At 44.8% G+C, this 17,267-nt stretch overlaps 1 protein-coding gene across 1 annotated transcript; it reads right to left on the reverse strand.

Annotated features, from left to right (window-relative positions):
* Positions 1-1,326: 1,326 nt before the first annotated feature.
* On the reverse strand, positions 1,327-15,294 carry irs2b (insulin receptor substrate 2b). The gene is made up of 2 exons (XM_059343003.1): positions 11,434-15,294; positions 1,327-3,815 (listed from the first exon to the last, which is right to left on the reverse strand). Exons 1-2 carry the CDS (start codon positions 14,795-14,797, stop codon positions 3,811-3,813), a joined length of 3,369 nt encoding a protein of 1,122 aa, XP_059198986.1. The 5' UTR covers positions 14,798-15,294; the 3' UTR covers positions 1,327-3,810.
* Positions 15,295-17,267: the final 1,973 nt, after the last annotated feature.

The following is a 17,267-nucleotide window of genomic DNA, read 5'->3' on the forward strand; positions in this document are numbered from 1 at the left end:
ATGCACACACACACACGGACACTAATGTAGTGGCCATGTCCCAGACAGCTTTCCGGAAACAAGCCATTTCCTGTGGAGCTACTGCAGGTCTCTGTCCATAAGGCTGATGACTCCCTGGGGCCACCGGCTACTTTACTCTACTGTTGCACTGCCGACCCCCATGACAAACACACACTAACACATCCTCATGACACACATGAGCACTCACACACATCCATACACCAGCTGACACGTAGCTGATATTCCCGTGCAAGCTAGTTCATTGACTTTGCATTATCTCACTGTTATAGTGATTTGCATGGTGTATGGAGGCTGTTCTCAGGAAGTATCTTCTGTTTGACTCTTTGAACATACAGAAGTATTGTTCCTCTCCTGACCAGTCTTTTGACATTGAGCAGTAAAGAATAGAGGTGACAGAGACTCTAAATGGCCTGCAGCTTACTCTCTATGCCTTCTTTAGGGTTTAATGAGATACATTTGAGTCTTTAATTAAACTTAAGAGCAAGAGGGAGAACAGAGGCAATGAGGAGACCAGTGATGGATGAGATTTGGTTTATAAAGAATATGTCACACTTTGCTCTCTAGGATTTTGCTCCCTCATCCTACAACAGGGACAACACTAATGGAAGGGCTCTAGCTTCAGGCTACCATTCTGCCCTCCCTTCTCAGTCAACCGGCACATTTCTCTAAAACCCACCCCTCCTATCCAGCTGTTCTCCTCCTCCATCTGCACTGCTCACATACTTAACATTTAACTACAAACATGTCCCTCACCCAGCACATTCATACAAAACATAAAATCTAACCCCTCCTCCCATCCAAACACTAGCCATAGTAGACAATTAGACCAATTTCTAAGCATTAATTACCATTTTAATTAGCAAGGCTGTGAGAATGAATAATCTGACAGCATATGGCTAAGGGTGCAAAATCATAATCCTATCACAGTGTTATTTATTCCCTCCCAGTTCTAGGGGCTGTTTCAACATGCTGGTCTAATTACTATTGCTGGGGGTGGGGACTGGGAGCTAAGCGCAGAAAAACAATAACAATGCTAATGCTGGAGGCAACACTAGGTTAGGCCTACACCCAATTCTTAATGCAATTTTTCTCAACAGGGAGCAGGGTTTTAAAAACACAAGGAGGGACAGGGGAAATGAAAGAGAATCAAGATATGTCCTCCTTTTTCATAATGAGGCTTTTTTCTTAATGAAAGAGGCAGGAATCTGAATTGAAACATCTGCTCCGGCAAGAGCCTATTCAAGAGAAACATGAAAAGCTGCAGCTTGTTTGTAAGGGGGAGGAGAATGGAAACAGAGAGGCAAATTCTTAAATAACATCATTATTTATTGCATGTGTCTATAAAGAATCAATACAATCTAAAGCAATGAACTAAGTTTAAATTATCATCTCTTAGTAGCATCACAATATGCAAGATATGAAATATTTACAATGAAAGACACAGCAAGATAAGCCCATATCGCAACCTTTAGATACTGAATAAAAACTTGAAACATTATCCAAATGCAAAAAACACTGCTCAAAACACCAAGAGGCTCGATTAGCAAAAAAACAAACACAAAAAAGTTTTCATTTCAAATTTGGAGAAAAAAATGTACAAACAGCAAAAATCTGATTTTAAGGTTTAACAAACATTATTAACAGTATTTATACATTTGGTACGTCTTTGTAAACTAATTTTCAAAAGTGTAAATATTGCATATATGCCATTTGTGTTGTACCTAAGTAACAAGAATTAATTATGTCAAGTATTAATGATTTCTCTTAAAATCTTTTTTTCAGAATTACAGCATTAGAAAATGTCCTCATAGTGGCATTCATTTCACAAGACTATCCCATGACAGTTTAAAAAAAAAATCAAAGCCAAACCATACTGGTTAGCATATAACTTAATTAGTGCTTTTGTTGTATCAGAAATTTCACTCAAACACATATTATGTACAGTACAAACAACATAAGTTATTTAACTTAACATATCTCAAAGTTTCTCAGCGTTTGCTTAAACGTAATTCTCTGTAACACCGCACTATTTACAGTATATAGGCAATGGTTAAGTACCAGTGAATTCAGATAAATAAAGATACTTCCCCTGGTTTGTTTCTTTAATTCGGCTTGTATCTGCGTCATTGTTTCGATCAGTACCTCTGCATGTTTTGTTGTTGTTGCAGTTGCTGTGGTGTTTGTTGCGTCGTGTGTTCCCAAGCTCGGAACACGGCGTGTACTACATTCAATGTGTCTTGTGTTACAATCTAGAAAGTTTGTAAGTGCAAGACCATGCATTAGCTCCGACATGTCCACTCTGAGCTCTCTCTCAGCTCAAAGTGGACTCAAGCTATCGAGTGGCTCATTGAACAGCCAGTCAGACTGTGTCATGCATTTGCCACATTGCCCAGTGCTGCCTACACCTGCCAGCCTACAGCGTGGTGTGGCAGAGCTCCGCAATGAGGCATCAGGTGAGAAAAATGTAAGATTCTGAGCTGTCCAGTTACTTTGTATAAATAACTTCAAACATTCATGTCCCCGTCCCTTTTCCTGACAGGTCATAACTTCCTGCAGGCTGTGTGGGTGTGCAGGATATCACAGGTGAACAGTGGCTGAGTGGGTAAAGTGTGTAAAGGTGCTGAGACTTGGGCTCAGACAGGCCACAGATCTGGTGGTCAGGTCCAGTTGGACCTGCTGCAATGTGTGACACCTGCATGCATGACTGATGCAATGCAATGTCAGATATTCGTCTAAAGTCCTCTGGGTGTTCTGTTAGTGTGTGAATCCTCCATCTCAGGCATTTGAATAAATATATTACTCTGGATCTTTAATACATAATCTTGTAAGGTGGGGAGAGAAGGAACTTAATCTCAGAGAGGCTCTCTCTCTCGTTGGGCTCTCAAGAACATTCAGCCTACAGTATAAGATGAGCGGTTAAATCTTTGATATACTGCGCGTTTATAGGTCCAAACTTAAAAAGGTCCATCAGACGGTGGCTGACGGCTTGAGTAAGGCTTTGGATTGGTGATTTTTAAAAAACATTCACCTCTGAAAATAAATATTTTATATATATTTCTACTGTGTGAATTGGTACCAACCTGGGTTTTGCTGAGGTAGATTTCTTTTTTTTTTTTTTAGCAATTGTTAACTTTGAATTTTAAATATGTTCATAAATGCCACCTCTTTTTGCAGTTACAATCTGTATACAAATTCACACACACTTCATTAAATGCATACATACATGATAAATAAATAAATATATGTAATCTGTATGCATGAAAGGTTTTTTTGCGTGTATGTGTGTGCACACAATGCTCTCCAGGTTTGGTTCACAGGTTTTCAGGTGAGAGTATCTGGCAACTATTGGCTGAAGCCAAAAGAAGACTAGCTGAAAGTGAATGAATGGCAATAATTATAATGATAATAATAATAAGAAGTAAAATAATAATATACTGCAGAATATTTTTGCAGGCCTATGCACAGAGATAAATAGTTACCTATCTATAGTTAGAGTTAATAGTCCGTTTAAGTTCTTGTTATTTTCTTAAGTAATCTAGTACAGCAGCAGCGATGGCGCCTGAATGTTTTGGTGCCGAAGAAAAGCGGAGGGAAGATTTGGGGCAAGGGTCAAGTGTCCGTGTTGCCATGGTGATGGCTGTCTCCCTGACCCTCGAAGGCGGCAGAGGGGTCAAAGGACATCGACTGCAGCGCATGGTCCAGCTGTCGCGTTGGCGACCTCGTCACTCGGCTGCAGTGAAATCCTCCGTTCACAGGAAAAGGGGGGAGGATGGCGGGGGTGGTGGGACTTCATTCTGAAAGAAGAAGAAGAAGAAGAAAACACAAGTGAGTTTCTTGTCATGTGATTTACAGGCATGAAGTTTAATCTAACTGAATGAGATTTCTTGGTCAATACTCCCTTCAGAAACTTAATTTAAGTGTGTGTACGTACAGTACATGTGATTTATTACGTAGGATGGAGCGATAGAGGAAGTTCAAACGGATACCCCCACTCTGTTACCAAGTAAGGAATAAGTGCTCTTCAAGCGGCCTGCCTTTGTGCGTGTGTGTGTGTGTCTGCATGTGTGTGTATTCCTCAGCTGGTAGACACTAAAGTGGCAGGTGCTCTCACAGCAGGGGAAAAACAGAGTGGCATTTAGCACTGTGCAGCTGACACAGGGCAGTCTCCAATGACGGCGAAAGAGACAGCAACAACACTCCCACTCACAGACAAACACACACCCAGGTATTCTTGATTGCATACCTACTGAAGTGAAATAAACAAAAAAGCCAGGTTCCCTCCCACACACACCACAGCTGTGTATTTTCACATAGTATAAACCCTGGGTCTTCAGAGTGTCACTTTTCTCCCAGTAGAAAGCTGTGCTGACCCTTGCCCCGGTGTACTTGTTTGTGAGGTTTCATTTGCATGCAGAGCTATCAAATGGGAGCGGAAGTCTTGGCTGACACACACACAAAGCCCCTCTACGCGGCTGCATTTCTTCCCTCGTTCGCTGTCTCCTCTCCCTTTTCCCGAGCCACGAACAAGAGCCGTTTTCACAAAGCTGGATGTGATCGTCATTCTTGAAAACAAACCTTTCATTCAGAGTCCTCACTGTTACCCCCTCCTCAGCTACTCCCACCATAAACACACACACACGTCTGTTCTCGCTCTCTGCCCTATACATACACGCTGTGAAGGAAAGTCAACTCTAAAGCTTTATAGACACTTGACATAACACTTAGTGATGACCAAAACATCACAAAAGGAGAAAAAACACACTGGATAGGCTGATGATTTAACACAACCTCTGGGGATGTCTGAATTGCAAAAATATGGAACCACAGATTAAAGTTGAAGGAGAAAATAATTGATTTCCCTCCTGAGGCCACCTGTGCTGGCTTAGCTCTGTTTCTCCATTACCATGGGTGTCAGAAGAAGAAAATAGAAACACTGGGGTTGGAAGTGGTGGAAAAACCACAGTAACAGAATCAACCTGACAGAGAGGAACGGGAATGCAATGAGGTCATGGGACCGATGGTCCATAACAATCTGTGTGTGTGTGTGTGTCTGTTTCTGGAGGGGTTGGGCCAGTCAGTGGCCTGTAGAGGCAGACACTTGGGTGAGAACGACTGAGATCTGCCAGGAAAGAAAGTTGAATCACTAACAGCTCAGATTATCAACCAGGTGTAGCCAACTACATAAGCACTCAAGAAGATTATTATTATTGTATGAACAATGGTGGAAGAGGACAATGTGGCATATGGGGACTCGCCACACACACCGCCATTCAAACACATGCTGATCGGAGAAAAGTGTGGGTGGGCAGGGAGATTTGGGGAGGGTGTTTTTGAGGGAAGGGGACAGTGGTCCAGCGGGGGGAATGAACCCGATGGCCCGCGCCCCTCCTCTTTTTAGTGCACATACACACACACCCTCTACCCCTCCCTACAGCCCATGTCTGTGCCCCCTGTCCCAACCCCACACACACGCATTCAAGCGCTGTTCATTATTTATTTAGTTCTCACAGGCTAAATTTAGACGTGCTCCATTCAGGACTAGGACACACACACAGAGGCATGTATTAGCAGCCTCTCTGGTGCTTCACAAGCAGAGTAAACATGTCCCCATGTCTGTTGATGCATCGCCTGCTTGAGTAGCTCTGGGAGCTAAATGAGTGAGCTTTTAGGGGAACTGCTTCATGTGGATTTCTGAGCAGGAAGTAAGAAAGAGGATCTCATCAACCATTTTTATCACAGGTATTCTGGGAACTAACCTCCTGCAAACAAACAAAAAAAAATGATGTTTTGAGCAGGTTTCCTCCTGCAGATCAGCAGGCTCAGATCTGCTCTGTTTACATTCCTGAACTGCTGGCTCCTCCCTGATCTACAGCAGTGCTCCACCAAACAAACACCGACTGACTCCTCACCTCTGACCTCCCACACCTCTGTCTGACCAACAAAACAAAAACAACAACCACTGGTAACTCTGTTAACCTGTGGACTCATTATTGCATATATTCAACATCACATGTAATTATTTTGTATCTTTTTGCAATGATTGTGTTCTTTTTTTAATTCTAAAAACGACTTAAACAGACAGTTCTCCCTTTCAATTTAAAATACATATTTATGAGTAGTTTATGTAGGAAGTTCTTCTCACAATCTAACAACCTAGCTTGATAAATAGCACTAAAGGTAAGAGGAAAAATATGTATTTTTCATTTGGGGGCAGCTGTCCCTTTAAGCATCAAGGGCTGCAACTGACAATTACTAAGATTTTTCTGGATTAATAGATTTGGTCTTCAAAATGACAGAAATATGTGAAAGAAGCCAATCGCCAGAGCCAAAGTTTATGAATTAAAGTGTCTGGTTTAGTCAGACCAACAGTGTAAAACCCAAAGATATAGAATTTAGTGTCACACATGACAGAGAAAAGCAGCAAATCCTCACAGCTGAGAGATGATCCTTCTCGTTAGGCATTAATACAGTATCATGGTGCAGAGACATACAGGAGATTTTATGACAAGCTGGACGATTTATGAATGAAAATCTTTGAATCATCCAGAAGCCAGTAGACTGAGCTCACCTGGTGCGTGTGTTGTGTGTAAACACTACATGGCATGTGCATTCATGACACATACAGAAGCTCTATCTCTTCGTCATCCTCTAGACAAAACAAGCTACTCAACAATGTCTAATCCTGAAGTAAATGTAATCCTTCTTACCACCAAGCTAAATTGAGGATATGGTAGGTTGACTTTGTTTTTATCTAGCGCTGGAACATCCCGCCCTACTTTACCCAAAGAGTTATGTATCAGCCAGGAGCGCTGTGTGTATGTGGCTGCAGGGGACGGGTGTACGGGACAGGTGAGGACAATGTTCCTTAAAATAAAGTATGTAATCAGATAATCAAGTAAAAGCATTGTTGGTGTGGTTAAGCACCCATGAGCTTTTCGGTCAAATATCAAATTCGAAAGACAAACATGTGCATTTAGTTCTCGCTAAAAAAGGTTATTGTTCAGCCGCCAGTTCTTGATTCTCAGATATCAGACTTTCCCATCAAACCCTGAACACACCATAACGAAAGATACTGCAACTAAGGCTGCACCTACAGCTATTATTTTCAAACCAAAAGCGAATTATCTCATTGTTTTAACTCCGTTTAAGACAATATCCCGAGTTTTTTGGAATCAGGATTTTATAAACATTATATATGAATTTTAAGTCCTGTTAAGTTTTGACCAATTTCCTGCTATATTAAAAACAGTATTCCTTTGAACTATAATTCCTTTTAATTTTGAAGATCTTTGGCAAGTTGTAGCAGCACAATAAGTCATTTTATGACAGATAGCAATTCAGAAAATGTATTTCTATATATCTATTTATTTGTTTTGCTTTGCTAAATTCGGACAGCAATGTTTAAGTGAGTGTGAGGAATACCGCTTAATAATAATACACCGATATTGGATCGTATTTAGTATCAGCGGATACCAACAGCACAGGTATCGTTACTGTAACTGGATACGTTGGATCAGTGGATGCTTCAAACCCGACAACAAGCAACATATCCTCAAGTTAGTGAAGCTGAAAAATGACTGAAAATTATAAGTAATTTATCAAAATAGCTGCTGATTAATTTTCTGTCAACTGACTAATGCATTAATCATTGCAATTCTAGACATTTCCAATCAATCCTTCAAACCACTTGGCTATTAGTTGTGTGTTATTGTTGTCAGTGTGAGATATACAAAGCAGCAAGAGGAGCAGGAGTCTTGTTAGTGGCTCTGATCAGATATGATTAGCTAATTGTTTAATGCATCGTTAGACAATCCTCTATGGCCTCTAGTGTGAAAAGCCAATCAGAGACGGCCTGCTGAGGTCAGATAACAACAGGAAAAACACAAGGCTCAAACACACCGGTGTGGAGAAGGTGAGTGTGGGTGTGGAGGGGGAGAGGGGGTGGGGTGGGAGTGAGATCACATGATTTCTGAAAAACAGAAACCAATGCCTGGAGAGGAGAAGGAGAGAAATGGGGAAGGAGGATGCAGAGGAGGAGGAGGGGGTGAAGGGTTTTGGGTTGGTGTACGGCTTCTTGAAACTGCCTTGCCACACCCCCACCTTCTCCCTGTTGTTGTTGTGGCAGATGGTGGCCAGTCATTAGCGTATTGTCACTCTCCTCTGAAGGGCCAGATAACCAGTGAGCACTGCTTGGCAGGGCAGGTGCAAAACCCCTGACCCCCCCCACCCCCCCACCATCTGCTGATAGCTGTGTATATGTACGCACACAGGAGAGGAAAACACACAGACAGAGTGGAAATGTGTGTGTGTTTGGGTGGTGGGCCAGTCTAAATGAAAGGCATGGAGAGTGTGAGTCAGTCGTCTCCCCTGTCTGCAACCGTGGTTTCAGCCAAAAGAGAGAGACATAAGCTAAATGAGGACAGAAGTAGGAAAATAGGGTGACAGGAGGATGATAAAGCGGCTTTAATGTAGGAAAGAGAAGTGGTGGGAGAGATTTCTTCTAAAAGGAAAGGTATGATGATTCAAAGAATAGGAGTTACAAAAATAGTATCCACGTCGTCTGGTTTTGGAGGTGTGTGGATTTCTGGAAATGTCCCCGTTACAATATCCCTTCCCCCGCTCACAGTGTCTCACACACACACACACACACACAGTGCTAGTTCAAAGGTCAAGAAACTGACATTGTCGATGGGGCCAGAAGGCGTGCACTGAAAGCTAAACAGCCCTCTACACTGCCCCTTCAACTCCCTTCTCCCTGCACTTCATGTCAGGGCCAAAACCCAAACAACAACAGTGTAACCTCTCGACTAACCATTCCTCACCGAGCCACATGAAAACCTCCATATACAGACAGGCAGGATCTGCTTAGGAGCTTAGGAGTAATAACTTCAGATGCCAAATGAGGACAGGTGATTTGATTTCCTACTCTACCCGTTTCAGATTGATGCAGTGCTGGGAATGCAAATAGTTTACTCAGTGATAACAGGAGAATGTGGTAAAGCCTGTCATCTTGTAGTAAACAGTCATGCCCTATTTTTTTTCTCTTTCTCACACACACACACACACACACACACACACACACACACACACACACACACACAACAGAAGGGTTTTTGTGTTTTCATGGGAAGTATGAATGACTTGTCACACTGGTCACATCCCTGATCAGAGAGCCCAGTCATTCACTATTATGTACAAGGATATTTGTTTGTTAGGAAGAGCTTATGTAACCAAGATACAGCGGCAAAGGCCAACTCTTACCGGAACGACACTGATCTCTATCTTTTTTCCTCCTTTCCTTGTTACTCCTCCTTTCCACGCCTTCACCCTCTCAACAGCTCAATTGTCTATTTTCTTGTACATGAAAAACAAAACAAGTCATCCATCCCTCACCATTGTTCCTCCATCTCCCTCCTCCCTTGCTCTGGTGGACAAACGTCTCCACTGTGGTGCAAAAATTCAATATTTAGGGCCAGACCTCTGAAACACAAAAGTACCAGGACACAATGGATGTGATTGGATAGTAAGTAGGAGGTTCACAATAGGTGTGAGGGCTCACAAGTATGTGCGTGTGCCTGGTAAAAGTCATATGTGTTTGCACAAAACATAGTGACTCCCCCCCACTCCCTGCTGTGTTAAACAGTTTCATTCGTGTGTTTGTAAAGTTGCTCACAGTAAAAAGAGAAAAAAGAATCCTCCAACCCCCCCTCTGGTCCATCCCACCAGGTTAGAAAAACAAGTGAACATTCACCTCTCCCAGCAACCTTTGCACACTGCCCACATTCCAGTCCTGAAACCCAGTACCTGACAATTGATAAACAACTGACTCACTTGTTTTTCTGGGGAACCCGATGACTTGCACCAAGCCCCGCACTGGCTGCGCTCACAGCATGAGAGCCAGCACAGACAGAGACAAAGAGAGATAACTTGGTTGTGAAACCACAAACAGCAATTAAACTCTTGTATTTCACCATCAGGAACACTGCCTCCGTGACTCACAATAATCCTAACATTGTGTATTTTCTTTTGGAACAACAGCAGCTTCTGACATGCCCCTGCTAGGTCATCTATCCCTGTAAATAACCCTTGTCATTTCTAGAGTCATGAAAAAAGCCACTGATGTGACAGTGAACCAGATAAAAGGTAATATTTTGATGGTAACTCTTCCTTCCCACAAGGACACCTAGTCATAAAGATGTTGGTGCTTCTTCACACACATAACAGTGTTATAAAAGATACAATACCCCGTTATAAAATAGAAAATAAAGTCTTTTTTGTCTGCTCTAGCTGCTTCCATGTGGGCATCATGTGTAGTGCTGCATGCGTCACTGGATCAGACTAGATGTTTTTTGAAATACTGACGTGTAATAAAACTGCGTCACTGAGGGGAGACGAGAGCAGACCATTCACACAAACACATAACAGCAGCATCAAGCCGGCCGCAATAAAATACAGCAACCGGCCGTAGTTTTTCAAAATAAAACCATTTTAAAATAAAATTGTTGCAAAAAAATCTATTCAAGTCAAGTGAGTCCAGAATTAAAACAGAGTTGCTCTTATCAACGACCATGAAGTGCAAAAGCAACATGCTGCGGAGAATGGGGATGTCACTGCTTCTGCTTTTTATTTCTACGCTTTTATTTGGAAGGAAAACACCCTCTTTCCCCCGTGCTCCTGCTCCAACGTCTCTGTACAATTTGAGGCAGATCAAAGAGCGAGCAAACAGCCCTCCTCAGCATCGAACAGCCTTGAGATTTGTCGATGTGTCATGGGTGTGACGAGTAGGTGACTAATCCTATCTAAACATCGCAGCCCACACCCAACAGCAATGTTCATAACAACTTTACTTCCCTCGGCTCCCGGAGCCTGTCTTTGCAGACTGAAAACTGCAGTTACAGAATACATGTATCGGTATGCCTTCACTGTTAATGTAAAACGGACGTAAGGGATACACTATGTTTCCCACATTTAATTACATAACATTGTAGGTGATTATTTGTGGCAATTATGGTCAGTCATAAATTTAAAGTAGCATGATAAGTAGTCTAATATTAAAGGAAATGGTTATTATAGAGCTGTCCATAAAAATAACAACCACTGTATGTTGGCTTTCAAATAACAGTCAGTGGGTTAAATCCACGTCAGTGTTAAACACACACACACACACACACACACACACACACACGGAGCTGTTTGTTTTCAGTATGTGCTCTAAAAGATAATCATTATTCTCAACTTTGGAATGAAAATGAGCTGAGCAGTGATGCTTAGCAACGGGTAGCCTATCTCTGCAGAGTGTACAGTAGCCCTGAGGCGGATCTCTATCCTTCTCATAAGCCCCGACATCACTCCCTTCATGAATGAAAATCTGCTGAATGAATGAGCGTGTGTGGCATGTATGAAAACACTCACCTTTCACAGCAGCAGCAGTCTCCTTGAATCCCATGCTGGCGTAAGGGCTTGTGTTGAAGCCATTCATGCCCCCCTTGCAGCCACAGGCCGTCGTCTTGAACCTCAGGAGTCCGTCACAGCTCCCTAACCTGCATCCTCCAAGGTTTCCCTCCATCAAGTTTAAGGCAATGTAGTTAAGTCCGTTTTGATAACCAGCTGACATCTCCCTGCACATGGGACTGTTGCTGCCATAGTCCTCATCAGAGCCCTCAGAGCTGCACACAGTGTGGGATACATTCTCCACAGAGGCTGAGCTGTGCCGTTTGGTGTCATGGGCAAAGGATGGGCACACAGGTGTTACAGTGGTGGTGGAGGAGAAGGTCTCAGAACTGTGCCGCCGGCGCCCTTGGGGGTCAGCGCGAATCACTTTGGCCCACCTGTGTGGATCCACAAGGGTGACAGATAGGGAACCTCCCAGGAGAAAAGAGTCCACTGGCACAGGGGGCACCCCATCCACAATGCTGCTCTCAAGACTGAGTCTCTTGACACAGGCGGTGGGGCTGGTGGGGAGGGGAACATCATCAGTGGTGGTGCAGAGAGCAGGTAGAGGGGCAGGAGCACTGAAAGTCATCTCAGTGTAGTCATCCTTGACTGGAGCAGGCTGACACACCAGGCTCACCTGCTGTTGAAGAGGATATTCTTCTCCCATCCCCCTCTTGTCTGACGGTCTCTCTAGGTTTTTTTTCTCTTCTCCCTTCTCGCCTCCCTGCATGTTCTGCTGGGCGTTCACCAGACTAGGGCAAGTCAAGACTTCAGGCGTGTGGTTTAGGCACCCTGCAGGAGAGGAACCCCCGGGTTGGTGCGAGCCAAGGTTACCCGGGGAGCTGACGTCGACATTAGCATAGTCTGAGAGTGGCAGGGATCCCCTCTCTGCACACTTTAAATTCACAGAGGACTCAGAGCTCTCTGGCACTGTGGATGCCAACAGGTCATGAGTAGCGCTACTAAAATCTATGTTGATGTACTCTCCGGGGCTGCGTGGCTCTGAGGGAAGCGGGTGTTCACTCATACATGGTAGTGTTCTGAGGGATTCGAGAGCCAGGCGGGTGGGCCGACACACCCGACTCCGTTGTACCAGACCTCCATCTCCCCGTGCCACTCTGAGAGGAGATGGGGCAGAGGAGGGGGTGCTTGGTGTCCCCGGAGAGCTGCTGGGCACAGAGTTTACTGGAGAGACAGGACAATAGTTGGACTCCTCTTCTATTCGCTGTCTCTGTAAACTCATCACCACATACTGGTCTCTGTCTGTGGACACACTGCGCTGCAACTGTCCTTTAAGTGAGCGTGGTAGAGAGCTGTAAGAATAAGGCAGTCTGTGATGTTGCTGGGGGTGGGGCTCTCCGCCTGAAGGACTGAGGATGTAGTCTGGGGGTGTGAGTGACACCAGAGGGTCAACAGGAGACATGTTCAGGTACTCTCCATTGCTGAGCTTTCCATCATTGCTCTCCACAGACATCTTGGTTCCACACCACATCCGCATATAGCCACTGTCCTCCAGAGATACACTCCCAGGGGAGTCTGTGTGTGGAGCCAGCCCCACCGATGAGTGTGAACGGGGGTTGATGATCTGCTTTGGAGCAGAGACACACATGGGGCTCATGGGCATATAGAGATCATTCTTGGACCCTGTCTGGTGTGCCACACCTGGCATCATAGGCATGTAGCCACTGTCACCTTGGCTGCTAACGCTGATCTGAACATCCCTGTAATCCTCAGGATAGATCCCTTTAGGGGATGCAGCGTGACATTTGCGAGAAGACTGGCTTCCACTGGTGTAAGTGGCCCTCATTAGAGTATACTCATCCAGGGAGGCTGAAGATACTTGGGGGGGACCCCTCTGCTGGCGGGGGGTGGTGAGAGAGTATGTGCGCTTTCGATAAGCTTTATCCAGCTCCGGTAAACGGCGATAACCATTCTGCCGCTCCATCACCATGTAGCCTTCAAGCCCACTGCCATCCCGGGAGGGGGGAGTGTCGGCTTTGAGAGACTCGGGAGTGTTGCTACGGAGAGTGAGCTGTAGCCTCAGGTCCCGTGTGTCTGCAGGACTAGAGCCGTACTCCTCACACGATATGAAACCAGCATCACTGGGGGAGCCGGAGAAAGAGGCACTGCAGCTAGAGGGGCGAGGAGCACTGCTGTCTGGGCAGGAGGACAGATTCCCTAGGCTTGGGGTGGCTATGGGGGGAGAAGGAGAAAGGGGCATAGACATGGACTTACTGTGCTGGAGGGAGGAGGATTCAAATGTCCGACATGGGCGCATTGAAATGGTGTGAGATCTGCTCAGGAGGGTCCTGTGGACCCCGGGGCTAAGGGGGCTACCAGTCACTGACATGGGGCGTGCCATGGTGCCATCGCCCTCGCTGGCTGTGCGTATTCGACAGGAGGAAAATTTGCTCACAGGAGAGGTCATAGCCATGCTGTCAGTGCGCGATCGCCGGGGAAGACCGGTCTGGCTTGGGGGGAGATTGTTCAGGTGCCTCCGTGTTGGCACAGAGATGGGGTTTGTACCAGATGACTGGCTTTTGCTGCGCGGACGAAATTCCGACAGCTCCTTCATGGCTTTCATCGCCTCTAAGATAGTTTCGTGGATATTTTGCGCCACCACAGAGTCGTCAGCCTGCATCCAGAACTCCCCCGGACCCGTGGCTGCTGATCGACCGACCTCAATGAAGAAAAAGCTGTCAGAATGGCCGCACCTCCGGATATTCATCAGCTGTAAAATGACGGAGGCAACCTCCGAGTTCAGCTTGACAAAGCTGATAGTCCGGCTGGAGAGACACAGCCTGTATACTCCAGTCAAATTTCTAATTTGTCCCAGGCCTTTGGATTTCAGATTTACTTGCCATACCTCCTTGTACGCGGCGTTAACCGGTGTTATTACACCGTAGCTCGCCTCGTCGAAGCCAACAAGCGAGGACGCTGAGTTGGTTGCTGAGCCGTCGTATACTTTCCCCTCTGCCATTAAATCCGTCAGCATCCGGTACCAGCTCTCCTGTTCCTGCTCGTTTTCTGCCGCCACGGCAAAATACTCGTCCTTGGTATAAAGAGCAATAAGATATCTGTGTTTCGCGTCCGCTCTCTTGTTGATATTGAGACAGCAGTCCAGAGGAATAACTCTCTTCGCGGCCGATTTGTTTTTCCATTTCTTCTCGCTCTCGTAGTACTCCAGCCGGGCAGGGAAACCTTCGCTTGGCTCTTTTAAAACGAAAAAGCGCTTGTGTCCGTGTTTTTGCTTCTTTAGATATCCGCATTTCTTGATATTGTTGCTCACGGTCGTAGTACTCGGCGATAGCGGCTGATCTCCCGTGTTTGGCGGACTCGCCATTCTCGTGTCTTTCGCTCTCAGACACAATGCTTTACTCGCTAAAGAAACGACGCGCTTTACTTTAATCCTCTATTTCCAGAGCCGGCTGAGAATGCGTTGGTCTTCTCCCACAGCTGAGCAATAAATAACACATGTCTGCTAGTGTCCGGACTGTGGAGGGGAAACAACATGTGACGATATACACATTCAGCTCTAGTGTAAAAAAACAAAAAAAAGAAGGGAAAGGAGGAGAAAAAAATACACACACCGACAGTGGGCGGTGCGCTCTCAGCTCATTGGGCTTATTGGTGGAAACGGGATGAATGCTGGAGTGAGATGGCCCCGTTCAAAAGAGAGAGAGAGAGAGAGAGAGAGAGAGAGAGAGAGAGGAGGAAAAAGCCCTCCTACTATCACTCTGCCCTCTTCCGACTTATTTGAGCGTAGTCAGTCAGGACTTTATTTATAGCAGCTCTGGTCTTGTGTTCCAACATTTGACTGTGAAGATTTTTGTCTATCTAAAAATACTAAATGACATGTTCCTGACCTAAAAAACCTACATTTGCGTCATTTAAGGAATTGGGGTGGATTATAAAACATATTAGAATAAATAGTAACCCGAATATGTGGTTATTATATGCACAGAGCGAAGCAAAAAAAAAAAAGAAAGTATGATGAATAATTTGCTCATTTCCCTTTCATTCGTACAATGTTTTATTCCCATAACATATTTTTTTATTCTTGTGTTTCGTTGTTTTCCTACAACCTCTTGACCATATTTTAACATGTCTGTAGAGGTAGTCCTCCCAGTCTCCCCAACTGGTAAACAAGCATCACCTAGTCGAGACTGCAGCTCTGTGACTGGAATTTAATATTCCCTGAGCATCGCCCAGCCAGGATACAATCACGGTTTAAAAGGGATATCGCAGCCCCTCTCTTCCTATTTCAGTCTGAGGAGAAAGCTTCAGCTTGGTAAACAACTAGTGTAAGATTCGGGGGAAGTGCAGATATAGTGCAGTGTGCTTTATTGCGTAACGCGGTCGCCTACTGCTTTATTCATGTTTGCTCCCAGGATAGCTGCTCAGTCGCAGCCCGTTTCCGCCTGCTTTGTGTATGTCTTCTCATTCAGAAACAGACGGGGCGACAGATATAATTCAACATATAATCAAAAATGTGGGTTAAAGCTTACTATATAATAAATACACCCCCCGGTATCAGCGAAACACGGGGATGACCCATATATGGTTATATAAAAAAGCATGATGACGCAATAAAATTCTCCTGATCTTGATGCGTCAATGCTGCCAACGTGCGTAATGATGAAATGCGAGGGCCAGCTGGGTACCGTGGTGTGGTGATGAGAGTGTGTAACTGACAGCCAATAGTTTTTGACTTCCTGGGGGAGTGAGATTCAACTCTTCTGCGCAGCAGAAGGAGAACAGGCTCCTGTCACATATGCAGGTCAAATGTCGACAAAGTAAACAGAGGCAGCCATAGAAATCAAGCTGAATCCTGAACTGTAATTAAATGGGGATTAATCTATATTCCTACTCAAAGCACATTCTCTGTCAATAATCATTCATATCACTGCCGTGCCACTTATTAATAATCGCATGTCCCGTGATGATAACATGTTGAAAACCACCCCCACCTTATACACACACACATACCACACCCCCCACTTTATATCCCCATTTTCCTTCGGATCCCACAGTGCTGGCTCAGCACCACGCTAGCCCTGTCCTCAGCAGCAAGGTCAATTACCATGCCCTGTGCAGGTCAATTATGCCACCAGAAGCAATGATTTGACTACTGCCATCAAGAGAAAAGAATCAAATCAGGCGACGACCTCTCATGATCCGTCCCTCAAATAACCTTTAGCTTACATGTTTGCTCCATGGGTGGTGATGGGTAGATTTTGTGCACTGTGAGGTAGTTTTTTTCATCATTAGGCAAGCCTGTGTTTACCCCAGGCTTGCCTAAAGTGCCATGAAGGCATATTGATATAAATAGATGGAGCAGAGCTGGCTGCCTAAACCTCCTAGGCTCAGATATCTCCCTGTAGGATGAAGAGGGTTCCCTGTCTGTTCATATTAGGTTTCCCACATTAAAGACACAGACAGGCTCGGCTCTGGTCTGAACCACCGCACTCTCTAATAACAAACAACTACTGCAAGCGACTATATTGCAAATGTCGTATTAAACTTCTGATAGATGATGAATAGACTGTCCCAGAAGCATTTGATGTCCATGACAGCTCATCTTGTACAATACAGTGACCTGCCACTGGCAAGATGAACGGAAGCTGAGTGGGGGTAGTGTGGAGTAAAAGCAGGCGCAGAGTAAGAGACTCCATGAAGCAAGAAATGCAAATCAGTTATCTATAAAATGCCAATAAGGTGGGTGCTTGTCCCATAAACTGTGCTTCTTGCAAACCCAATTTGGTTGTGTCTGCAATACGTCCTTGCCCTTTTCTTAGGTAACTACATGAATA

This window comes from Centropristis striata, chromosome 10, assembly GCF_030273125.1.
Source record: "Centropristis striata isolate RG_2023a ecotype Rhode Island chromosome 10, C.striata_1.0, whole genome shotgun sequence".
Taxonomy (NCBI): domain Eukaryota; kingdom Metazoa; phylum Chordata; class Actinopteri; order Perciformes; family Serranidae; genus Centropristis; species Centropristis striata.

Excerpts from the sequence above, each read along its gene's own strand:
- irs2b (XM_059343003.1), bottom strand. The coding sequence starts at position 14,797 with ATGGCGAGTCCGCCAAACACGGGAGATCAGCCGCTATCGCCGAGTACT.